This window comes from Spinacia oleracea, chromosome 2, assembly GCF_020520425.1.
Source record: "Spinacia oleracea cultivar Varoflay chromosome 2, BTI_SOV_V1, whole genome shotgun sequence".
NCBI lineage: Eukaryota > Viridiplantae > Streptophyta > Magnoliopsida > Caryophyllales > Amaranthaceae > Spinacia > Spinacia oleracea.
This window is the reverse complement of record NC_079488.1, coordinates 86,351,483-86,377,177: the sequence shown is the minus strand read 5'-3', so window position 1 is coordinate 86,377,177 and position 25,695 is coordinate 86,351,483. Positions and strand designations below refer to the sequence as shown.

The window sequence follows — 25,695 nt, the reverse complement described above, 5'->3', positions numbered from 1 at the left end:
TTCCTATCCTCTTTAAGAAAGAACATTAGGTACTAACTACACCTTCTTTGGATCAATAATGTAGTAAAGGCGATTAATGGAAGAAAGTGTAACCTGATTAACCCTAATACGGTACTAATCATTACTTATTACCCTAATTTGTTATGGATAAGTTAATAGTACTCAACGTCGCCAGCTCCAAAAGTGGTAATGATATGGAGTGTAACTTATACGTGAGATAAGCATCTTTAGACTTTAGTCAAGCTCTTCATCAGAAAGTTTAAGTAATGATTTGTATTTCATGGATTCTTTGACCAAGTTGGAGAACATGATCTGTTTAGATTCTACGCAATCTATAAACGTATATGTAAGGGATGCCAATTGTGCGAGCCCACACCAAACTCGGGTTCTTCAAATTTGGCTCACTACACTTGCAATGGCTTTGTAAATAATATTCAAAGGAAACTCGTACTACCTCCATTTCTGAAGAAAAAAAATTACGTCTTAGAATATGTGTCAAATGTATGAAAATTTAGACCGTAAATTCTCTCAACTATATATATCAAAACGTTATCATGTAAGATCTTGATAGATTAGTCTCATTATGTATTTTCAGAATAATAATTTTTTCAAATTAGTAGTTAAATATTGATTGGAGTCAGTGCAAATAATAACCTTAAAGGACAGTAAGGAACAGAGGTAGTATGTTTGAAGATATATTAAAGTAGTTGGAACATTACCCTACTTTAACATAGTGATCGCGGTTTCGCTCGCCGACTACTTTTGTGTAAGACTGCCTTATCAAAAAGACCGTGTTGATTGCTTAACTAATTGATTCCATTGCTTTCACTGATTAGTTTCAGTACTTAACTAATTGGTTCAATTGCTTAACTTATATGACACCAAGATGGTATTTCATGTAGGACATCCTTATATAAAAATCTGTATTCGCTCTATATCGCGGTATTGCAACTAAGAGTATTAGAAATTGAGGAAAGATTAGAAAAGCTCTCAAGTCTCAATCTCCTTCACGTACCCAATAAAAATCCCATGACCACATAAACATCTTTCCTCGATTTTTAATTTCAATTCGTGGATTATGGACAATGGTCCACCAAAAGAACATATATATAATATATGTATACAAATAAAAGAACACGACCTTACGACATAAGAATATGCGATATATTATTTCACTTTTTTTGTTACAAAAAATACATTATTTACTTTTTATTAAAAGTATAAGTAATAAATATATTTTTGTTCCTTTTACTCAAGGTAATGTTCTTTTAACCATGTACTTGTGTTCTTACTGTGTATCATATTCACTGTGCACAATGGTTCACCTTCTAAATTGCTTCATTTTGTGCCAACCAACCCTGTCAAATATCCTAAGATAAGGGGTGACACAGTAACACGACTTGCCTTGCCCTTCGCATGTATCATGTATGTGGATGAATGTTCCGTCTCCGACTTTCCTTCAATATGTGATCAACTTCAGTTTCCATTAATCAAAATCTTCAATTTGATCATTAATTATGCAGTCTATTTATGTGCAATAAGCAACCATGACAGGCTCGTTAAAAAAAAAAATTACAAACTTTTAGGAAAGACGGTCTAATGGTTAGACCACTTTCATGCACTTTAACTAATTAGTTAACCGCTGAAACCAATTAGTTAAATTTGAAATTCAATTAGTTAAGCAACGAAACCAGTTAGTTATGCAACCGAACCTATTAGTTAAACAATGAAACTGATTAGTTAAGCAATGAGATCAATTAGTTAAGATTTTATGAGTTTTAGTTATTAATAAGTTCGTTCGAAAATAATAACTATTCGACTCATAAATTTAACTATTTGTCTTTATATCTTAACTATTTTGTTATTCAATTAGTTATGATTTTATTACCTATGGTTATGTTTTACACTAGTTTAGTTACTACAAAAAAAATGGTCTAACCGTTAGATGGTCTTACACAAAAGGTTTTGAATAAAAATTCTACTTCATATCAGGTAAGTAAATAAATATACTGTACCAATTATGGCACACTGGTCAATTCGCAAACGTCCAATAATTAATGCGTTTTCCAATATGAATTCATTAGAACACCACCTAAGTTGGAAAACTTAGGTAAGTGAGATTTTGGCTTCAACTCCCAGTACCAAATAACGTAAAATGATTGAAAAGGGAAAAATCGTTTTCCATCCTTACCTATCTATGGCAGGTAAAGCTAGCATTTCAAGTACTCTGATCGACCTTCTGAATAGAAACTTCAAAAAGGGATTCGGAATACAGTACGAAATCAAAAAGTCTATTCTAAGATGCACAGTTGCACTCTATGACCTCACTTCAGAGCCCTTTCAATCAAAAGAATCAGTTGTGCATTCATTACATTTTACAGAATTTTAAATCGCTTTATATATGCTTAGTGAAAGGAGACATTTTGACACTGAAACACTTGCTATTCCTCTCATTTCCAGCATTTCTTTCTTGTATTTCTCTTTATAATACCAGTTCCATCACAAATTACCTTGTCAAAAAATAAAATGGGAAGCTTTGACACAAGGTGTACTCTATTAAACGAGATATAACAGATTCATACAAAATGTGGAAGCTTTACTTACATCATCAAAAACGAAGATCTTCAATATCAGTTAAAGGAGCAGTGCTTGTTGCCAACAACTTATCTTGTTCGCTTACAACCAGCTGACCACATGCACCATTTATATCTTGGCCCATTTCCTTACGAACTGTTGTCCGAATATTGTACTTCTCCCTCAGAACTTTTTGGAAATATTTGACTTTTGCTTCACTGCTTGTTCTGAATTGACTTGTACTGCCAATGGGGTTGAAAGGTATAAGATTTACAACCTGTGAAATTTTCATTTAACACCCAGATGCAAACGTCAGAGGAAGGAATTCTCTTTCTTTTTTCTTTTTCCATGCTATTATAAAATGTGAGACCAGCAAGCTTTCAAGCATCAGAGTAAATGTAAACTATACACCAATGCCACAGTTTCAGATTCATTTCATACAAGAAATTATCCAACAACCAGTACATCACTGTCATATTTGAACATTAAATGGCTCCAAGGCACCCTTCAGAGAGAGAAGAAAATTATACTTCCCAGTTTCTCACAAAGTGATATTCCAATTGCATCTCAAACCAATTGGCAAAAAAAGCAATCCCTAGGTTCAACGCATAACTATTCTCAGTTTCGGACAACTCAAATATGGACGCACATGGAATGGAACATCAGAATTTTGCTTCACAAATTGTCAAGTAATCCCCTAGAATATGAGCAGACTAAACAGAGCTCAAACTGCATGATTGAAAGTCCAAATGCTGGGAATCTAACCTAAACTCTTATGTCATGTTAGTTTGCACCATTATAGAGGAAAATTTTATATCAATTATCAGTCTATGTGAGAATCCATCTCAAAACCAAATGGCATTAGGAGAATTAGTCCACTAAGTTCATATGGAAGTCATATTCTCTCATGTAGGAAAACTCACATGCATATATAAATGAAGTCATATGTTCTTTCTAGTAGACTAGATTTACAGAGGCCCAAAATCTAGCAGTATTAGCTAGAATCAAAGGCATCTTGCTATTTCCTTAAAACTTAGAAAAAGTGCAACCGACTACAGCAATAACTTTAGTTAAATACAGCTTCAACAGTGCCATTAGTATCTTTTAGTCATAGATGACAGTAAGGTGACTCTTGAGGTCTGCAACTTGTTCTTATATGTATATTCCCCGTGTCTTCTACACTTGGAACCCTAATATTTCTCTACATCTCTAAACATAGCTGTTTCAGGAACTTAATTTCAATTCATTGACCATACATGCAATTACGCATTGTTTGATACTTGTAAATCTGTCATCTATGCTCAAACTTGTAATTTATAAATTATGAATAGAGATTAAGGTTGGATAAGTTTATCTTATTTTCTTTCACAGAAGATCCAAAGCTGGATAAGCCTTTTGTTCTGCATTTCAAAATTAAAATATAAAAGAGGCTAGAAATGCAATAAAAAAAAACCATAATTAAATTAAATTAAGAAACTCACCACTTCCAATGTTTCTAACAACTTGCCAAGCTGCTGTGCTTGCAGCTCATCATCATTCACGCCATCAAGCATTATGTACTCAATAAATATTTTCTGCTGACTAGATTTAGAACAAGGGGAAGGAAGAGGGGGTCATTCATGGCAAATTGGTATCAGTTACAAACTGCACATATGCAAGATACATGGAATATTTATTGTTTACCTATTCTTTTGGTATAAATGAAGTGCATCCATAAGTTTCTCCAAAGGAAATGCCCGAGCCGCAGGCATAATTTGGCAACGAATATCCTGAACTGGTGCATGAAGTGATACTGCCAGATTCAGATTAGGGAGATCGTGGTGTAGCTTGTTAATGGCATGCACAATTCCAACCTAAGGAGTATTCCGTGGAACTATTCAGTCAAATATGTCATGACAGCCAGCCTACACTTCTCTTATTTCATAAATGATTACTAGATTGAACCCCAGCAAATATAATAATATCAACGTTTGATTTATTATTGAGTTTACTGCAACTCCAATCACATTCATTAATAAATGCAACTGAACAGAACATCTTTTAAAATTTATACCGTCGACACAGTGATTTTCTTTGGTGACAGCTGAAATGGAAATGTTGTCATCATACGAATTGCTTCCACCAATGCAGAGTAATTATTCAATGGTTCCCCCATCCCCTGTAAACCAAAGACATCGTCAAATGAAACATGCTTTTGTAATAGGATTAGATTACTAAAGGCAAAAGATGATATAGACCATATTGTACATGATTTCATAAGAAGCTGCCAGTTTTCAACAGCAATGAATTGGGAAAAAACTAGACATATTACAAGTTCATCGGTTCATCCAAACTTACATAGTATGTTAAACATGGTATATCGAGTTTCTCATGGAAAAAGAACACACATCTTTGGTATTCAAACTTTTGAAACCAGAAGGAAAGGGGATTCGAGTGGTGCATATGTAGTAGATTTAAGTGATTTGAGAACAGAAGGGGAGAACAGAGGAAAGAGAAGAGAAAAGCGGGTTAGCCAAAGAAGAGCGAGAAGATAAATTAATAGCAAAATGAAGTATGACTGTATTGATAATCCCCAGACAGTGTGGTACCTCCGTTTTTAAGGGTCTGAGTACTCTCCCAATTACAAACAAAAATATCAAATATTTTCTGACATCACCCAATTTAATGCGAGTTGTCAGTTTCTCTTTCCCTATCCAAACTTCTCTTTATGTAATAACTTCCCATGTGTCGCTTGCTTACAGAACTCCCAAAAAAAGAGAATAATTCAATAATCACAATTTTCTAATGCTTAGCTCATTCTCACCTCACCCTATCAATAACAAAATCTCAGATACTCCTTCCTTCACTCACTATCACTAACTTTTCATGCATCACTTGCCTGTTGACAGAACTATCTTGTGATGCCCATTATACACTTTGTTGTGCCTGCTGTAAAGTAAACCTTCTAGGAGGGTTCAGCACGCAATGCTATTTGCAAACCAAATGAATGTACAATTCACATTAGAAAAAAGAATAATAAGTTAATAACTGATGTGATACGTAGGAAAGCATGTTAAACTAATACTCTTTCCATCTTGCCTAAAGCATAAATACTCTCCAAGACAAAAGCCAAAGTATGTAAAAGTTGAACCACAGCCTTCTAGTGGAGGAAGGCCCGAAGAATCCAAAAGTCTGCAAGTCACGTCTTACATGCGGTCAAGTGGAAAATCATTAAGAGAAACAGATGCATATCCTTATTCAATTTCCTCCTAACTTTCTTCAAAACAAAATTCCTTCTAACATTATTGTTTAAGGTCTTTCAGCAGTATAAGCACACGTACACCAATGGAAATATTTGAAACCTTTAATGGCCCTATATAAAATAATTCCTCAAAACCCAAACTCCATTCCTCGGTATACGAATTTTTATTCCTATTTACAGCGCTTGAGAGATTTTCTCTGCACGTACCAAATTTTAGGTGTCAAATTATCAATTCTATTCTATTCCTATTTAATACTTCATATCTTAAAATGTAGGGCTACAGGTACAAACACTATGTGTCTACCTTGTAAGCATGCCAGAACAGCCTTTTAGATACCTTTCCTCAGATATTGACCAGGTGTTGTGTAGGCACATGAACTTCTTTGCAAAAGTCAAACAGAATGGTTTAAATAGTAAATTCACACAAGAAAAAAAAATGGGTATGAAGTTGTTCGGCTTAAGGGCGAAAATTAAAACCAATACAGGTTGTGACAACAGTCGTTGTTAGTGACAAAGAAGGTCCAACAACTAAAACTATTCAATGACAAACCTGAATTTCTAAGTTGTAACAAATTTATCCTAAATACGCATCTTTTTAACGATTCTCAATGACTTTTTCCAGCCTCAGTGATATCTGCTATTTGGCTACGGTGATTGAATTGCCTCCCCCAACCAAACAAGAAGAGATATTCCACCATTCAAGATGACTTCCCTGATATCTAGATGGAAAAGATAAGAGCAAGAAAAAAAATATAACTAGCTTCCTGCTAAGACTGCCACATTCTGACCAGCAAACACATGCAAAACCAGTCTTACATAAAATTGATACTTTTCACATCTACTTTATCAACCTGTGACTGAAAAGATATAAGTAGAACGTTACCATGAAAACAATATTACGTATATTCGATATACGAGAGGCATGCACCAATTGCTCCACTATCTCTCCTGTTGATAAATTACTTTTGAATCCCATGCTGCCCGTTGCGCAAAACTTACATCCCATTTTGCATCCAACCTGCAGTAGCATAGTTGAACATTTAGTCACAAGTGAAAACATTTAGATTATGCAACAGAAAGTGTAACCAGTTCCACACTTCCACCTGGGAGGAAGAAAAAAGAACAATAATAAGAACACAATTCTTTCATGAGTTTCTATGGGATATAAAAGCAGTACAAAATCAAAGATTCACAGTAGTGAGCACATCACTGCTAGGATGAGATCATTTCCTAGAAATTTAGCTTGAAATGCTACTAACTTCATTTTCCAAAGACCTTCCAACTTTCACTTTAAGTCTGACTTCCAAAGATCTTCCTGTTTTTACTTTATTCTTATTTTGGCAAAGAAAAATCACTATTTTACCCTCACTTAGACACTTACCCAACCACAGGCGTCCACTTAAATTATTTAATAATAATCATGTCACTTAACAACGTCTCTTTCGTACCGGATAAGTAAAAAAGGGGACTCACTTCCACTAACTCTCGCCTTTCCTAGGTTCTTGTTGCTACAGTAACTAGGAAGGTCTAAAACAGAATAAGTATAATAATTTAAAAATAACTTGATGTCCAATTTGTTTGGAATTTAACCAATGTATAAAAAGGCTCAAGGCGCAACAAGGCGATTTGGGGTTCCCAGCGCCTTAGGCGCGCCTCAGTGCGCCTCATTGAAGTGAGGCGCCCTAATAAAAAGTAAAAAAAAAAAGTGAAAAAATGGTGTGTGCCTTGGTAGGTGCGCCTTTTTGCGCCTCAAAGTGCGCCTTAGGTGCGCCTCATCGAACTCGCCTCGCCTAGACAATAAAAGGCGCTGGCTCCAATCGCCTTGCGCCTCAGAGCCTAGGCGCGCCTTTTTATAAACTGAATTTAACTAGTTTAAAATTGGGTGCATTGGATAAAACTAAAACAATTTGATATCCTTTCCAATGTCAATCAGGTCCTACAGAAATAATCACCAAAGATGAAGTGTCATACATGGAATGTACCATGTCATAAACTTTTTTTAGCTTAACTAATGCCAAAAGGAAAGCTAGTTTTGTCTATTCCTAGTTTCAATATTTCATCACTTCTCGCCAGAGAAAGAAAAAAAATACTTGCGTCATGTTGAAACAATGAGAGCTGATATATATCTTGAGAATGCCTTTAACTGAGAATTGCCCACTCAGAGAACTTTGAGACTGTAATTATATGTACAGTATGTTATACCATCTAATATGACGGTCAAAAGGTATCATGTAAGTAAAAGTAGGTATCATCCAATACAGTGTCGTATGTTTAGTATGGCCCCCAGCAGACAATTTGGTAGTATTTTTAGTCCCCCCCCCCAGAATTTGAGTTAAATTGTATAAATCCCTTACTAAATTGCTTAATTTTTCTACTGGACCCCCTAGTTAAACCGTTCAAGATCCATCATCCAATTCCAATATCAAGATTTAATATCAGAAGTATATCATAACCCCTCCATCCCACATTTACTCATTACACTTATTTTTGCACAAAGTTTTAGGGGATAAGTGGTTGTTTGGTTATCAATTGTTATTTTATTGAAAAGTAGATGTGATAAGAGTTAGTGGGGTATTTTTTTTAATTGAATGAGAGAGTGTGGAGACAAAACTTTTTCTAGATGGAAGAGAGAGACAATATAATAAATGAGGGATCTTTCCTATTTTAGAAGTGTAACAAGTAATCTGGGACGGACGGAAAAAAAAAAAGTGTAACAAGTAATCTGGGACGGAGGGAGTATTATACTTTAACCCATAGAGCCAAGTTGAACTTACTACCCCAATTAGGATTTAATTGCCACATTGCTTGTTCATATTACATCATTACAGTGGCAGTTACTTATTTCCGGAGTGTGGTTATTGAAATCAAGCCAACCCAAAACATAGAGATTCACAAGGCACTAGCATAAAGTCAAACCAGTAACAAATTAATAATAGAATAGCCAATATGGATTGTGGATAGGTCAAGCATTAGCCCCAAAGCATCAATTCGTTTCCAAATCCCAAATGCAATGTGCATAGTTTCATACTTTCATGCTACCCAAAATTAATAACAAAACATAAGCAAAAAAGAATAGAAAATAAACATCACGTGATACCTGAGATGACACACATAGAGTTGACCTTGGACCACCAGGACGTGGTTTGCCATCATATTGTCCTTTGCGGCTGTCATATCTCATTATTACAGCTTCCACAAATGCCCCACTCTGATAGGAAAAGAAAATACGGATATAAAGGGTGAACAGCTTCAGATACACAATTGACATATACAAGAGTAGAAGACTACGCCATAAATAGTTATTAGTTTTAATTACATCACAAAGCAAGAATATCTTCAATGTCCTTCTGATGTATCAAAATTATAACCTATAGTCACATGTAAGGCGTGAATGTAGTAAGAAATAGCCTCTTAGTAATTAAAGGATTAAGTTAAGTCTTATTACTACTTTGTCTGAGAGAACCTTATCAATGGAAAAGGGGAAACAACATTGTCACTAACTCCAAAACCTGTAATTTTGAAAAGAATCAAAGCCCAAACCACCTGTTCCACCAATCCTGTTTAGTTTGTACAGTATTTGCTTTACTTGAGTGAGCTAAGATGGGCATATAACATAAGTGAAAATGTTACAAGCTTCTAAGTCCATGATTCATGTTACTGTGCGGTTGAATGCAAAAACTGAAATATCTATTTACTAGGAAAATACAATCCTGGAACTCTGGAAGTGCCCAGATTTGGTTAATTGCAAACTTCTTGCATTTTCCTCAACCATACAACTTCCCAGTTTGCTATTCCAATTTGTACTCCTTTAACTAAACAACCAACTGGTTGTAAGTAAATACCCAATCTTAATACTATCGAAGTTAACTATTATGGGCATCCAACAACTACTACGAACAAATGGGCAAATACCATATAGACCATACCACCATATCCGTCAATCTGTCCGACCGTCTAAATTTAATTATCACATTACTGTTCAGATGATACTATCAAAGTGACTATTAATTCGGACAGAGGAAAGACTGATTTTAAAACTTTCATAATCTAATGAGAAAAAGTTGGGGGAAAAAAAAGCATAAAACCTTGAGTTTGACGAGAAGTTTAGAGGTGACAGCGTCAGTAGAATGAGCAACGGAGTGAAGGGTAGAAGACAAGGGCACGAACTTGGAATTGAGGAGAGAATACGCGGCGGCTGGTAACGACAGAATTTCTTCCCATTTACAATTAGGATTCTGAAGAACTTTCCTGCACCATTGATGGCGAACAACAAAGTTTAAAATCAATCAAAATTACAGAAATTAAAAGAGCCATGAAAAAACCCAAAAAAAAAGGAGAGAGAAAGAGTGTTACTTCCAAATCAAGGGGATAAATTGAGGGTTGATTCCGGCGTTTTCGAACTCGGTTCGCAGCGCTGAAGCGTCGAATATAGATCGATACGCCATTGATGCTGTTTACTTAAAACTTAAAGTGAGAGATGGGGTTTGTTTAGGTGTTGTCGAATGTGTTTTGGTTTGATGGTTGCGGTGTTGTAGACCACGGCGACAAAACAAAAATAAAATACAGAGCCGCCGTACAATCTTTTGTTTTCTCTTTTTCTTTTTCTTCTGGTCTCTAGGGAAAGAATGAGGGAGAGAATGGAATTGTTGTGAAGCTCTAGTTGCGAGATCAGAAGCTTGATTCACCTGCTCCCGCTCCACTTTGAGAACGTTGCACCAAGAGAAAACTTTACCTAGGGTTTTGATTTCTTCGGGTTCAAATCTACATGTCCTGGAAATCATCTTCCACAAGCATTTGCACCAACTGCTGAGAATCGGTAAGAATTGCAATATTCTCCATACTTGCATGTCGAGCCCATTTCATACCATAGAGACATACCAAAACTTCAGCTTGTAAAGGAGTGTTTGTGGTTCCTGAGGAAGCCCCACCCATTACTAAACCATCAGTCCTTAAAATATTCAAATACCCAATCCATACCTGCATTGTGGTTGTTCTTATGCCAAGAACCATCCACCTGAATCTTTTCTGTTGAACCCTCGACATTATAGCTCTTAAAAAATCTGGTGGAATGTGTGGCTCATTTTCTGGTGGATGAAGAAACTGCAGTGAAGTACCGCAATTGCTAATAAGTAATTCGTGTTTGTCCAGACCATCCTTGATCAAAGCAAACACGGAAGCCATTGGGGTTACCTCATTTTTGAAAACTCGATTGTTCCTACACAACCAAAGTGTCCATAAAGTACTAATGAAATATAAACTCCTGACACTGTTTTTCCCATCCTGGCGTTGAAATAGCCGGATATAGAACAGAAACCAATCCGTGAAGGAAATAGTTCCATTGATTTCTGAATAGATTGCAAGTAATACATCCCTCTATACCTATTGCGCTAACGTGCAAAAACAAAAAATGTGTTGAATATTACCCTCTCCATTCGCACAGAAACCACATTCAACCTCCATTTGGATTCCTCTAGAATGTAGATTGAATTTCATCGCAATTTCATTATGGAGAAGTTTCCAGAGAAATATCTTTCATTTTGGTGGAATCTTAAGAGACCAAAGATTCTTATAGAAATTCGAGGGAGATCTACTGTAGCTGGCCGTCAAATCTTCCTTTGCTAACATTTTATAAGCAGATTTAACAGTAAACTTACCAGACTTGTGATAGCTCCAGAACAGGAAATCTTCACGATCCGAAGAAGGAAGTTTCATACCCACAATTCGATGAGCATCTTCAAACTAGAAATTGGCTTTGACCCTGGCATGATTCCAACCAGAACCTGAAGGTAAAATAAAATGACTAGCCTTCCAGTTCCTGGCATTTCGAAGACAAACATCTGAATTAAACACTAGAACCATCTCTAGAACCCATTTATCCTTCCTTGCCACGACCCTATGACCATTACCAATTTTCCACTCATACCCTGTAAGGAGTAAATTACTGGCCCTGAAAAGTCCTCGCATACCCTAAGAGAAACTTTTTCCTTCAACCTTGGCAGGTAATTGTAAATGCCTACATTTGACTTCAAGCCATAAGCAGTAAGTTCAATGATGAAACAAACATCAACTTGTCAACGTATTCCTAATCAAGCAACGAACATTCTAAGACTGTCTGACTCACTCCCCAGACCCACATTTCCATTTACAGTAACTGATATTTATATTAGCTTCCATCCTAAGTATCCGCTAAATATAGTAAACCGTCCAAGATAGATTTACGCCAAAGGGGTAGAGTTGCACTCCAACTAAACCCCTAAAAGAGATTGAAAAGCATAAAGAAGAGTTTTAATCCAAAATAAATCGAAACAACATTGAAAATCATAAAAAAGAGTTTTAATCCGGAATAAAACCGAAATAAACTGGATAAAACGCGTGGATAAGAAACGTGCGCAAGACTTTTCTTGTGCACAAGGCCCAGCGCAAATAAAATTTCGCGCCAACATCCACGCGCAAGAATTATTCTCGATCACGCCCTTATTTCAGTCTAATCCAAATACAAACTCTGAAGCTCATCTAACGCTAAACTGGGGAAATCTAAAGCATGTAACTCAGCGCGAGAAAATAATCGGGCTGAGATGCCTGGCAAATTCTTGCGCACAAATGAGTTTCAGCAATTTTTGAACTGCGGAAATATCTATCTTCCACGGCATTTTTCACTATAAATAGGGCCTTAAACCATCCTGATTGGAGGCACCAAATCAGAATCTCTTTACTATACCCATGTTATAAGCCTAAGCCTAATCCTCAATACATCCTCGTAATCGTCCCATATTCACCGTAGTTCCACCGTATTAACTCTTGTTAAGCGGAACTCTTTCCGTATAAGCACTCAAACCAAGCCTGAATCCTGCCCAAGAGTCTAGTCAAATCGAGGAAAGTACGTTGCGTAAAAAGAAAATGAGTAAAGACAAGTGGTTAGTTTATGAGAACCGCAATATAGCCTAAACTATATTGTAACGTGCCATATTCTATTTACTGCTTTAATTACCTTTATAAAATGTTAACATAAATTGGTTTTTCGATCACGCCTAATAAGATATTATATGGACAATTCGGATTATTGCTAGGTACCTTAAATTAATCTAAATCATCCTATCGACGCTTGAAATAAAATCAATTTTTTTCAACGGTTGTTGGAAAAATCAGAGAAAATAATTATGTATTTGGATTGTAAAATGATTAGTGCGATTTTAGGAGTTTGGCGTTTCGACAAAAATACTTATGTTAGGAAAATATAAGAAAAAAACTTATCAGATAATTATTAGATGTCATTTTCTTTTGGAATTGAATAATATCCGTAACCGTAACCATACCCGTACCCTCGATCTATCCAAATTTTTGGATATGGTATTGATTTGATAACCACATCAGTTATAATACCTTATTTTCTAGATTGGGTATATAACAGGCTTTCACATTTATAAGTAATTTTGTTGGACCTACTTTTTAACACTTGTTTTACATAATATAAAAAATAAATAATTGTTTTTGTTTGGGTATGGTCGTATAATAACACATTTCAGTGTAATTTGTTTATTTATTTATTAACTATTGTAGGTTAAGAGTATAATGCATTTTATTGAAAATTTTATATGAAAATCAAAAAAAGTATTTTGCTATTTTTCTTTTACGGAGTTTCGGTAATAGCTTACTACGTACTCCCTCTATCCCTTAATACTCGACTTGTTTGACCGGACACGCTTGCCAATGTACAACTTTGACTACCAATTACTTTAACTACATATTATAAAAACTTATAAAAATATTAATATTTTGAAAATATATATTAAGATGAAGCCAACAATGTATCATATACTAACATTTGTTTTCATATACTAGAAATAAAATAGGGCCAAAGTGAATTATGTGAATAGTGCAAAAAGTCAAAACAGGTCAAGTATTAAGGGACGGAGGGAGTATATTATAGAAACAGTAATGTCAAAAAAACTGTGATTTTTTTCCATTCCTAACATATACGGAGTATGTTTTTCAAATCAGTAATAATGTATATTTTTTATCCTTGTAGTAATACATGAAATCATAATTTATTTTTTCATATATATTTCTATTATATTAAATAGAAGGAGAGAATAAGAAGAAGAAGAAAAAAAAAAATCAGGAAATCAGATATTTTAAAAGATTCTTAAATTAAAAAAAAGAAAAAAAATACTAAGGACTATATATATATTTTTATCTTTGTCGTAATACATGAAATCATAATTTACTTTTTCATATATATTTCTATTATATTAAATAGAAGGAAAGAATAAGAAGAAAAAAAAAAAAAAATCAAGAAATCAGATATTTTAAAAATTCTTAAATTATTTTTTTTTAAAAAAATATTACTAAAGACTCACCAGGACGTGACACGTGTCATCCTGGTGTGTCTTTTAGTATATATATATATATATATATATATATATATATATATATATATATATATATATATATATAAATAGATAAGTAAATAAGTAGGGACCATGTCATTTTGGGGGTGGGAGGTGGGGTGAGCTTATGATTATTTGTTTAATAGGATGATGGGTCATAGGGTAAATAGATGTATTATTTAATTAGATGGTGGGGTTGATAAGTTAATAAAACTGGCAAGTGTATCTTTTAAATAAATATGGCCGGAAAAGATAAGTGTATCCCTTAAATAAATACGGAGGGAGTGTTAGATCATATCACATTGTCACAATTAACTTAGTATGAGACGAATAGTATGTTAGTTGGGTAAGAATTGGATGACATAATAGATGGTTTGACATATAATAAAATATGATCTTTTACTGGAATATGTGAATAATAGTAAAAAAATAGACATAGATTAAAATAAATGAAAGATATATATATTTACTTCGTTCCATAAATATTACATCATTTTTTTTTTTACCACTATTCACACTAGACCTTTGGTCATCTTTTATAATTCATACCTAATAAAAATTATTATAATCATATGAGATATTATTAGATTCATATTGAATTAAATTTCTAAATATATCAACTTTTTATAATTTTTAGTTATATACAATTCGAGATATTAAGAGTCAAAGTATGTATTGAAAAACGTAAATTCAACCATAATACAATATTTAAGAAATTAAGAAACAATATATTTACTTTACACAATTCACTTTTCCATGAGATAAAGAGACCATAGATACATGTATCTTTCCTGTATTTAAAAAAAAAAAAAAAAAAAAATTACACCTCACTTGATTAAAGTAGAAAGTAGTTTGTATAAACAGAATCATCCAAATTGATAATGGGGTCCACCTTAATTTCCTAGCTATTTCCATAAAATTGGTGATGGAAATTACTTAGCATTACCCACTCCAATAACAACAAATAAACAAATAATATAGAAAAAAATACCCCAAATTACATTAAATTATTTAGCAACACTTAATTAATTAATGAAGTCTGTGACTAATAGTGATGAAACTTGTTGATCGTGTTAGAAGCATGCTTATCACCATAATCAAAATTATAATTATAAGCAGCAGGAGCAGGAGCAGGAGCAGGAGCAGGAGCAGGAGCATGATTTTGATGTATTTGCCTTGTCCCTTTGGTAGCAGCATCATTATTGATATTGTTAGTGTTGATACTACGTGAACGTATAAAGTGATCAACTACTTGAGGCTGCTGGAAATCCTGCAGTCCAATAGGGGCTTGAAACTCCGACTGCGTACGCCGATGAGACGACCCGTTGAATGAGTCACCGGCACTTCCTAACAACTGATAGCTTCGTCTCGACCCATCTGAAACGCATCGGAAGCTATGCTTGTGTATGTTTTGCTTCTTCATCGCACGGACAATAAATGGTATCAGTCCCTCCATTTTTTCAATTGGTTTTTCTGAGATATTATTTTGTGTGGAGATTGAGATGTTTGATGTAGTGTGGAATTGGTGGATTAGTATTGTTCGTATATATAGTAGAATAATGTCAAATCTCCAGCTGGAATTATCCAAGAAAATTCAAACAAATTGACATGTGGGGTTTGAAAATGGGATGTCATGGTTTTATTTGTATTTTAGTAGTGATCCAAAGTTGAACATAAAAAAGTACGGAGTAACAAAATAGTTGAGTGGGTTTGTTATATTGGTGGTTGAAATTATCCTCATTTTAAAGAATTTGCCACTTAATTACACTGTTTTGGCGTGTTTTTTGACTGCTTTTCGTGTATAAAACCAGCAATTTGTGCACGGTTTTATCCGCTTTGCCATCAGCCTTATATGTTGGCGTCTTTTAGCGGTCAAGTATCAACTTTATTTCGTTTTAAATGATATAAATACGTCAACAATACGTCTATACCTAATGTTTCATGTTTATTGTTTCACAGGGTGGAGAGGCCAATATCTGATATATATTTTAAGATACATATCACCAATCAAAATGGCAAACGTAAATTCTTATTTACATGAGGTGTACGATAAATATTGTACACCGAAGTTAAAGTTGACGTAAAATGCTTAAAAGTCACCCTTATATATGTAAAAGTTATCTACTTTTTAGTAATAAAAATTTTCATTTTAATAAAAAATATTTATTCAAAATCACTAATAATGTATAAAATTAATCATTTAATACTTTAAAATGTTTATCTATTAACTTTTTTTTAATAGTATAAAAGTTAGAGAAAATTGAGTAAAAGTTAGAGAAAACTGGATTAAAGTTATGTTGGTGCACAATAAATTTATTGTACAACTTGTGCACGCAAGACTTTTTGAATGACAAAATAGAGATAAGACAAAAATTAAAGCAGGTGCCATTTCGCAAATAACAGATGCCATTTTGGAAAAATGTATGCCATTTTTCAAAAACCAATGTCATTTTCAAAAAAATTTAATTGCGTCCTTTAACGTTTGTCTTATTTTTATTTTGTCGTTTAGTGGCTACATATCAGATATTGATTTATACTTCCTCTATTTCACATTGGTCCCTCCCTAATAGGGAATCCCTATTAAATAATCTTGTTTTAATAATAAATACACATAACCGCGATAAGATATGACAAATACTGATAATTTGTGTACGATGGCCAACTGTTTGAATTTTCTTCTTCGTTTATATTTTGAAATTCCCTTACAACTCATCAAAAAGAATAATCATAGTTTAACTGGGTATAATTTTAAAATAAGTAGCACTATCATAATCAAATACACCAACCCACGTATTAAGTAAAACACCAATAATTGCAGAAGTTGCATACATTGAAAGTGTACATGAAAACAAATCCTACAACATCTCACGTAAGACACATATAAGATCGATATGGCCAAAATTAGAAGGTCATTGGTACAACCGTATAAATGTCAAATTATTGCAAGTAAATTGAAGTATTATTTAGGAATGTAAAAACCGAAATTCTGTGAATTCATGTTGTCAATCTTATCTCAATAAGAAGATATCAAAGATTTAAACGTTTGTAGGACTCCCAACTATCCTACATAATTGAGTGCTAACCTTAAGCTTTCCACAGGCCTAGATAGAATAAGTAACAAAGACCACATCACTTCCCTACTATAACATTGTAGGTATGTAGTGTCGAAATAAGTCGACCAAACCCCAGTATTACAACACATATCAAACCATGAACCCTTGAAGAGAGGTTCAAGAGAGTTACTAGAATTGCAATACCAAAAACATCAACTTGTACTTGTCAACTTGTCAACTTGTGGTAGCAGAACATCTTTCATATCAGTGATCTTGAATGGTACCACCAGAGCGAACAATAAACTTATGACTAACTTGTTTCTCAGTTGGAGAGCCTATCACTAGTTCATGCCAGCCAGTCACCAATTTCCTATCACCTTGATCATCAACTAAGCTGAATGCTTCACACACATTTAGTTTAATTACAGCCAATTCTGTATTCCTTGCCTTGACTTCCACTCGTTCAAATCCTACGAGCTGTATATTAGGCGCTCCCTCAATCCCATTCCACTTAGGTGGCTTCCAAAACACCAGCACCACATGCCCTCCATCCATATTCCCTTCATTTTTCACCCCTATTTCAACTATAAACTCTAACTTGTTGCAGTTTATTACTTCTGATACATCAATGTTCTTATTATCAGTTTGATTATCTCTTGTAAGAAACAGAATTTGGTTGAGTTTTTTATTTACTGATTTCTTGATAGTTACTGTGGAGGGCACATGTATTAAAACTTTAACGAATGTAGAATAGCTGAGTCCATGCCCGAACTCATATAGAGGTTTCCCAGTGTAAAATCTGTATGTCCTACCAGGAACTCCTCTGGATTTGTCCTCCCTCATATTCATGTCTGTCATTGGTATTTCATCTACGTACTCTTTTCGGTACCATGTCACAGGTGCCCTTCCACCTACACAATCAAACAACCACTAAAATGATATTTCTCTGAACTTATTTTAACTCATTGGAACTTATTTTTTCTGAAAATTTTGTGAGAGGTTGTATAAGAACAAGGCTTTAGTGGGGATGAAGGTGTTTCTTTACAATAGTTGGTTTTTTTTAAGGTGTTAAATGACAAAAAATCCAAAAGAAAAACGCTAAACTTACTTGGATTGTGGTCTCCAAATACTACTTGAGCAATGGCTTCACCTCCGTCTTGTCCAGGGTAACCGACCCATAAAATGGCACGAAGCTTTGTCAATTGAGTTGCAAATAACACATCAACTGGACCAGCTGACATAATCACAAGAATAACTTTCCCTTTGGCTGAACTAGTGACCTTCTCTACCAGCATATTCTGGTAACCAGGCAATGTCAAGTTCACTCTGTCTAGTCCCTCGTCTTCAATTGACTGATCGAGTCCCACTACCAACACCACAACATCAGCAGTGGCTGCCAGCTTAGCTGCTGCCTCGATATTCCTTTTATCTACACACTTGACATTTTGGCATCCTGGTTGATAGAACACTCTTTTCACATATTTTTGAAACCCTTGTAGAGGACTAGTATATCTACATGGTACACTAGGATAGTTGCTTAGCATGGTTCTGGTGGCGTTACCATTCGGACCAATAATGGCAAGATTTTTGACATATTTTGAGGAGAGTGGAAGAGTTGGTCCTTTGTTTTCTAGCAACACTATCCCCTGTTTTGCAGTATCAAGGGCTAACTTTTTGTGATCTTTTGTACATACGTCAGACGGCCTTAGTTTGCCAAAGGGGTGTTTTTTGGGGTCTCCATCAAAGAACCCGAGTCTCATTAGCACTATGTAGTTGTATATCAATGCCTGGTCTACAACTGATTCCTCCACCTTTTTCTGTTGGACAGCATTCACCGTGTACTTAAGTAGATAATCTCCACTATTCAGGTTAACTCCTGCATCATTATTATAAATTAAGATCCATATTTATAGATAAACGAGAGTATAGACTAACTTCGGAGTTTCAAAAGATAAGTGCAACCTTACCTGCCTTCAATGCAAGGGCTACTGCATCCTCTGGTGTTGTAGTATAGTTACCCATGTAGAAAACGTTGATAGCATCATAATCAGTGACAATATAACTGTTACATACCCAAAGAGAAAATGTCAGAGAATTTTAGTATCTTTGGAAAATATAGTAAGTTTTTTGTGAATTTATGAAATAAGATAAATTTACAAATCATTATATTAACAAACAAGAAAATCTCACTTGAACTAAAGTACTAACAAAGCATAAAAGAATAAAGTGTACAGACCCATCTAAACCCCATTGCTCTCTGACAGTTCCTTTTAGAAGATTGGGATCAGCACAACTTGGAATTCCGTTAACTCGGTTGAATGAGCACATCACACCACTAACATGCCCCTCTTGGACACAACTCTTGAACGGGGGCTGATACGTATCCTCCAAGTCCTGTTTACTAACCTGCAATTAAAAGTTCACGTATATATACCATCTCAAAAGATTGGTTATCAATTATCAAATACATGAAAAATACAATACAAAGTTAGTTTAGGTAGGAGTTACCTTTGCATCAAAGGTAAAACGTTGAACATCTTTCCAATTATCAACATCATAAGCAGTAAAATGCTTACAACAAGCAGAAACCTTGAGCATGTTTCCGTTACCATGGATACCGACCTCCTGTAGACCTCTGACGTAATTGACAGCATATTTGCTGACAACCAAAGGGTCTTCTCCAGGGGTCTCTTGCCCTCTACCCCACCTTGGATCTCTATACACATTTACATTTGGGCTCCAATATGTGAGCCCAGAAAGACCCACATTGTACATGGCACGGGCCTCAGTTGATACAACTTGGCCCATCATGTACCACAATGATGCATTAAAGGTTGCAGCAGATAATATAACTGCTGGGAAGCTTGTTGCACCAGGTATAGTTCCATTGAAGTGCACAAAAGGTCCTTCAGAAACTCCATGGAGAGCCTCAGACCACCACTGGTAAGGTGGCACCCCTAGCCTAGGGATCCCCTTAGCATAGCTCGCTAGTTGTTCTGCCTTTTCCCTTAAGGTAAGGCGAGAAACTAAATCCTTAGCACGAACAGGATAAGGTAACGATTTATTACAAAAAGACAATCTTGTTACATCAATTTCATTCTTGTTGCATGCATATTGGTGACTAGTGTATGGGACTAGGGAAAATGTCAACATAACTAGTATAAAACTAACTAGGCTACTCATAGTTTTCTTTTCTACTGCCTAATAAATCTTTTACAATGATTGAGGAGCATTTTAACTTGTTTAAGTCGTGTTAATTTATAGCCAGATCCAAGCACCTACTACCAGTGGCACAGTTATGAGTAAATTTAGGGTACCTAGAACAATATTAGCATGTGCGGACGTTGTTAAATTGGCATTTACTGTTACCTTGAAGTTTAAGCAACAATGATGTAGTCCTTTATTTAATAAGGTATTCATGGAGACTCAATATATAGTCATCACTCCATACGAATTGTGGTAAATATCTCTTCAATGACAATTTTTTTTCTGCAGTTCTTCAATGACTTTCATTAGAGTTTCCTTCTCTTTCTTTCTTTCTTCCTCTGTCTTCCCAATCAATGTTAGTTGATCTTTTTAGAAATTAATTAATGTTAATTGATAACGCTAGATCCACCAACTGCGCAGATAATTAACCCAATTAAAGATGGATATCAGAAGGAGCTAGCTTTGGTTTTATATTCCACCACTGAGAATGTTACAGAGCATGAACCAAAGCTACAAGGAGCTTGAAATCAGCTACTATAAAATCATTCAGATCTAAATCTTAAGGAATGGGACAACTGTGTTGAAACATACAGAAGTATTGACGCTAGATATGGATAGTGGACAACTGGACATACTATCGGACACCTACTCCATATTTACAAATCTAGGAGGGCAAGCCTACATATACGATATAGGTATTCAACCCAGTATACAGTAAACAATAGGCAAAACATCCTAGAACGGGAAGAAATTAGAGGAAAATACATCAAATTACCCAAAAAATATAAATAAAAATCATCATTGAAAAGATTAATGAAGGAGTATATGAAATGAGATAGGCCTAAGTGATATGGGATAATAATTGGAATTCCTATCACTGTTCTCTGAATCATAGAGACACGAGCATGACTGCTCATTCATAAGTACAGTAAGGGGTATGCTACTCAATCAAGACATTACTTTATGCACAAGGAGGACTTAAGACACTTACATCAAGGAATTTGTCAGAAGAGTAAAAACCTTTCAATACAGAAAGAGGCTTGAAGACCAATTTACAAGAACAAAGCTCTTCTCGGTTCAAAGTATACTATAGGACTGGAATGACACACATGGCTTGTTGCCTTGTTGTACATGGTTTTAAGAGCCATCTTCCGAACCATATTGCCAAGACCTACTTAAATAATAAAAGTATAAAAGCTTGATTTCTTTTTATAGGAATCAGGAAAGTTTCTAAGTACAGCCAGGGTTGTATAGAATTCCATATCCCAAATTGTAGCTTGGTAACCTGGTAAGAACCAGACTCGACCACAGACTTGACAGTTTTAGCTTTTAACCACTGAACTACATACACCTGGTCGAGAGTCGAAATTTACTACTGAAACTTTTTCCTGGTAATCATTACTACTTCTGAATTCAGTTTACACAGATGGAACATGAGAAATTTAAGCTAAATTTGCACTAAGGAAAGAAACAGATGCTGCATTTCATTTCATAGGAATACAACATAATGCTACTACAGGCATATAAGTTGCACACACAATCGCACTGATTACAACAGGCTGACATACAACAGCAAAACAAAAATATTCATAGATCAGTAGGGGTGGGAATACAGTTCCATTGTTAAGCTTCATACAACGCAGTTTCCAACACTACATCTTTGGAAAACAATAATAGAAGCTTTTAATTAGTAGAAGTCTTATTTTATATAATCATCAAATCGTTTAGTATATAACCAAATACCTGGAGTTTCTTGTTGTATATTGTATATATGTATATATATGATCCAATCTGCATGGCATGGACTATTGATTTTGAGCACGTACTTGATCATATTTAGTGATCTTCCATGGTACCACCAGCATGAATAGTAAACTTATGGATAACTCGGTTCTCAGTTGGAGAGCCGATCAATAGTTCATGCCGACCAGTTACCAACTTCCTATCACCTTGCTCATCCACTAGACTGAATGCTTCACACACATTTAGTTTAACTACAGCCAATTCTGTGTTCCTTGCCTTCACTTCCACTCGTTCAAATCCTACAAGCTGTATTTTGGGAGCTCCCTCGATTTCATTCCACATAGGTGGCTTCCAAAACATGAGCACAACATGCCCTCCATCCATCTTTCCTTCATTTTTTACCCCTATTGCCACAACAAACTCTAACTTCTTGCAGTTTACTTCTGATACATCAACTGCCATAGAGTCATCAGCTGCTTGATTATCAGTTGTAAGAAACGGAATTTGGTTGAGATTTTGTTCTGTTGATCTGCAGATAGTTACTTTTGAGGGGGCATGTATTAAAAATTTGATGAAAGTGGAATAGCTGAGTCCATGGCCAAACTCATAGAGAGGTTTCCCGGTGTAAAATCTATATGTTCTACCGGGAAGTCTTCTGGATTTATCCTCCCTCATATTCATGTCTGTCATTGGTATTTGATCCACGTACTCTTTTCGGTACCATGTCACAGGTGTCCTTCCACCTACACAATTATTATGATAATATTTTGTTAACATGAATCATGATATAGGCTTATAACTAATCAAGGATATATAGAAGGCTAAGTTGTTTAAACTTACTTGGATTGTGATGTCCAAATACTACTTGAGCAATGGCTTCTCCACCATCTTGTCCAGGATAACCGACCCATAGAATGGCACGAATCTTTCTCAATTTAGTCGCGAATGACACATCAACTGGACCAGCTGACATGATCACAAGAATAACTTTTCCTTTGGCTGAACTAGTGACCTTCTCTACCAGCATCTTTTGATAACCTGGCAAGGTCAAGTTCACTCTGTCTAGTCCCTCTGCTTCAATTGACTGATCGAGTCCAACTACCAACACCACAACATCAGCAATGGCTGCCACCCTAGCTGCTGCTTCGATATGCTGTTTATCTACACACTTTACATTTTGGCATCCTGGTTGATAGAACACTCTTTTCACATGTTTTTGAAACCCGTGTAGAGGACTAGTATACCTACATGGTACACCAGCATAATTACTTAACATGGTTTTGGTGGCATTAGCATTAGGACCAATAACAGCCAACTTTTTGACATATTTTGAAGACAATGGAAGAGTTGATCCTTTGTTTTCTAGCAACACTATCCCTTGCTTTGCTGCATCGAGGGCCAACTTTTTGTGATCTTCTGTACATACATCAGATGGCCTTAGTTTTCCAAAGGGGTGTTTTTTGGGATTCCCATCAAAGAACCCAAGTCGCATGAGGACTACGTAGTTGTATATCAATGCCTGGTCTACAACTGATTCCGACACCTTTCTCTGGTTAACTGCTCTCACCGTGTACTTACGTAGATAATCTCCACAATTCATGTTAACTCCTGCATGCATGATTATGAAAATGTATAACCACTTGCTGCAGACTGCAGTATAAACTATATTCCAAGTTTCAAAAGAAAAGTGCAATGTACCTGCTTTCAGTGCAAGGGCAACTGCATCCTCTGGTGTAGCTGTGTAATTGATAGACTCGTACAAGACTTGGATAGAATCACAATCAGTGACAACATAACTGTAATTCAAGGAAAACTTTAGTATACACATGCACGTTATAAATTTCATACTTATTTGTTAGACATCGTAAACAAGGCACAGGAAAAAGTGTACAAACCCATCTAAACCCCATTGCTCTCTGACTGTTCCTTTAAGAAGATTGGCGTCAGCACAAGTTGGTATTCCATTCACTCTGTTGTATGAACACATAACACTACTAACATGTCCCTTTTCAACACAACTTCTGAATGGGGGCTGATACGTATCCTCCAAGTCTTGTTTACTGACCTGAAAAATTCTCACATACCATATTCAAATGATTAGTTATTTGTTATCAAATACAATGTATTGTTAGTTTGTTACAAGTTGGGCTATGAATTAAGTAATATACCTTTGCATCAAAGTGAAAGCGATCAACACCTTTCCAATTATCGACATCATAAGCAGTATAATGCTTGCAACAACTAGAAACCTTGAGCATGTTTCTGTTACCATGGATATCGACCTCCTGTAGACCTCGAACATAATTGACAGCATATTTGCTGACAACCAAAGGGTCTTCCCCAGGGGTCTCTTGCCCTCTACCCCACCTCGGGTCTCTATACACATTCACATTTGGGCTCCAAAATGTGAGCCCAGAAAGACCCTCATTGTACATGGCTCGGGCCTCAGTTGACACAACTTGGCCCATCATGTACCACAATGATGCATTAAAGCTTGCAGCAGATAATATAACTGCTGGAAAACTTGTTGCACCAGGTATAATTTCATTGAAACGTACACCAGGTCCAGTGTTAGAGACTCCATGAAGGGCCTCTGACCACCACTCGTAGTCTGGTATCCCTAACCTAGGGATCCCCCTAGCCGAGTTCACTAGTTGTTGTGCTTTTTCACTTAAGGTAAGGCGGGAAACTAAGTCCTTAGCACGAACAGGATAAGGTAACGTTTTGTTACAAAAAGACAATGTGCTAACATCAATTTCATGCTTGTTGCATGCATATTGGTGACTAGTGTATGGAACTAGGGAAAATGTTAAGAAAACAAGTAAAAAGTGAAGTAGGGTGCTCATATTTTTCTTGTCTCTTTTGCCTCTTAAAATAATTCTTGTATGAGGTGCATTTTAACCTCGGTAAATTCGCGCAAATATATAGCCGGAGGACTTAGTTAGGACCAGTGGTACGTACAGTGAAGTGACCTAGAACAGTAGAGCACAAACGCAAAGTCCCAAGTGTTGGCGCGTGCTGAAGTTTATAAAAATGGCATTAACTGTAACCTTAAAGTTTAAGGGACAATGATTCTGATGCTTAAGGAAACAAAAGGTTCAGTGTGGTCAATGTTGTGGTCCTAACTCCTAAGTATATGCGTTGCTGTGAGATGGTAATTGAATGTAAGTAGACTTGTTATATACTGCAAACCACTTCTATCATGGTCTTTGCATAGTGGTATATACATCTGACATCGTTTTCGTTCACTTTGAAATGTCAACATAATTTCATTTTGGTTATGGGGACCTGATCGGTCATCTTCAACCTACTGTACATTTATGAAAAACTTACCAGGTTCCAAGCAACCTACGCCTGTTCAGCCAGCAAGCAGCTGTCCACTCGCATAAGGCCACGTTGGCAATACGCTGGGGCGATAGATAATCCAGTACCGAATTCATTATGGGTAATCCAGTCTTATCTTTTCAAACCAACCCCATAATCGATATCT

The 25,695-nt window shown here is 35.5% G+C and overlaps 5 protein-coding genes across 8 annotated transcripts in view; all 5 read right to left on the bottom strand.

The window, feature by feature from the left end:
* LOC110792786 (uncharacterized) overlaps positions 1-10,154 on the bottom strand; it is an 88,057-nt gene extending 77,903 nt beyond the window's left edge. Inside the window, exon 1 of the mRNA XM_021997608.2 lies at positions 10,148-10,154. The gene's annotated coding sequence lies outside the window, so the exon portion shown is untranslated. The remainder of the gene's footprint in view (positions 1-10,147) is intronic.
* On the bottom strand, positions 1,226-10,512 carry LOC110792782 (uncharacterized). Of its 4 annotated transcripts, none has more exons than XM_021997603.2 (9): positions 10,169-10,512; positions 9,901-10,063; positions 8,913-9,023; positions 6,699-6,833; positions 4,628-4,732; positions 4,258-4,427; positions 4,056-4,155; positions 2,605-2,851; positions 1,226-1,457 (listed from the first exon to the last, which is right to left on the bottom strand). In XM_021997603.2, the coding sequence occupies exons 1-8, from the start codon at positions 10,258-10,260 to the stop codon at positions 2,609-2,611; spliced, it is 1,119 nt and encodes a 372-aa protein (XP_021853295.1). In that variant the 5' UTR covers positions 10,261-10,512; the 3' UTR covers positions 1,226-1,457; positions 2,605-2,608. The 4 variants fall into 4 exon arrangements, with proteins under 4 accessions (XP_021853295.1, XP_021853296.1, XP_021853297.1 ...); XM_021997604.2 differs by having other exon boundaries at positions 1,226-1,452; XM_021997605.2 differs by lacking the exon at positions 1,226-1,457 and adding an exon at positions 2,310-2,510.
* Positions 10,513-14,877: 4,365 nt separating this feature from the next.
* LOC110792781 (uncharacterized) lies at positions 14,878-15,810 on the bottom strand. Its single transcript, XM_021997601.2, has one exon. It carries the CDS (start codon positions 15,656-15,658, stop codon positions 15,248-15,250), a length of 411 nt encoding a protein of 136 aa, XP_021853293.2. The 5' UTR covers positions 15,659-15,810; the 3' UTR covers positions 14,878-15,247.
* A 1,329-nt stretch (positions 15,811-17,139) lies between these two features.
* Positions 17,140-20,497, bottom strand: LOC110792780 (probable beta-D-xylosidase 5). Its single transcript, XM_021997600.2, has 5 exons — positions 19,764-20,497; positions 19,492-19,661; positions 19,223-19,317; positions 18,364-19,131; positions 17,140-18,166 (listed from the first exon to the last, which is right to left on the bottom strand). The coding sequence occupies exons 1-5, from the start codon at positions 20,436-20,438 to the stop codon at positions 17,520-17,522; spliced, it is 2,355 nt and encodes a 784-aa protein (XP_021853292.1). The 5' UTR covers positions 20,439-20,497; the 3' UTR covers positions 17,140-17,519.
* Positions 20,498-21,921: 1,424 nt separating this feature from the next.
* On the bottom strand, positions 21,922-25,353 carry LOC110792779 (probable beta-D-xylosidase 5). Its single transcript, XM_021997598.2, has 5 exons — positions 24,374-25,353; positions 24,101-24,270; positions 23,904-24,001; positions 23,046-23,813; positions 21,922-22,948 (listed from the first exon to the last, which is right to left on the bottom strand). Exons 1-5 carry the CDS (start codon positions 25,049-25,051, stop codon positions 22,299-22,301), a joined length of 2,364 nt encoding a protein of 787 aa, XP_021853290.1. The 5' UTR covers positions 25,052-25,353; the 3' UTR covers positions 21,922-22,298.
* Positions 25,354-25,695: the final 342 nt, after the last annotated feature.

Bases quoted from the DNA above. Each gene is read 5' to 3' on its own strand.
- LOC110792781 (XM_021997601.2), bottom strand. From the start codon at position 15,658: ATGGAGGGACTGATACCATTTATTGTCCGTGCGATGAAGAAGCAAAAC.
- LOC110792780 (XM_021997600.2), bottom strand. From the start codon at position 20,438: ATGAGTAGCCTAGTTAGTTTTATACTAGTTATGTTGACATTTTCCCTA. The intron at 19,318-19,491 runs GTCTGTACACTT...GGTATGTAACAG, and splicing joins GAGCAATGGGGTTTAGATGG to TTATATTGTCACTGATTATG. The intron at 19,132-19,222 runs GTAAGGTTGCAC...ATAATGATGCAG, and splicing joins AGCCCTTGCATTGAAGGCAG to GAGTTAACCTGAATAGTGGA.
- LOC110792782 (XM_021997603.2), bottom strand. From the start codon at position 10,260: ATGGCGTATCGATCTATATTCGACGCTTCAGCGCTGCGAACCGAGTTC. The intron at 4,733-6,698 runs GTAACGTTCTAC...TTTGGTTTACAG, and splicing joins TACGTAATATTGTTTTCATG to GGGATGGGGGAACCATTGAA. The intron at 4,428-4,627 runs GTATAAATTTTA...AATACTCCTTAG, and splicing joins AGAAAATCACTGTGTCGACG to GTTGGAATTGTGCATGCCAT.
- LOC110792779 (XM_021997598.2), bottom strand. From the start codon at position 25,051: ATGAGCACCCTACTTCACTTTTTACTTGTTTTCTTAACATTTTCCCTA. The intron at 23,814-23,903 runs GTACATTGCACT...TCATGCATGCAG, and splicing joins TGCCCTTGCACTGAAAGCAG to GAGTTAACATGAATTGTGGA. The intron at 22,949-23,045 runs GTAAGTTTAAAC...ATAATTGTGTAG, and splicing joins ATTTGGACATCACAATCCAA to GTGGAAGGACACCTGTGACA.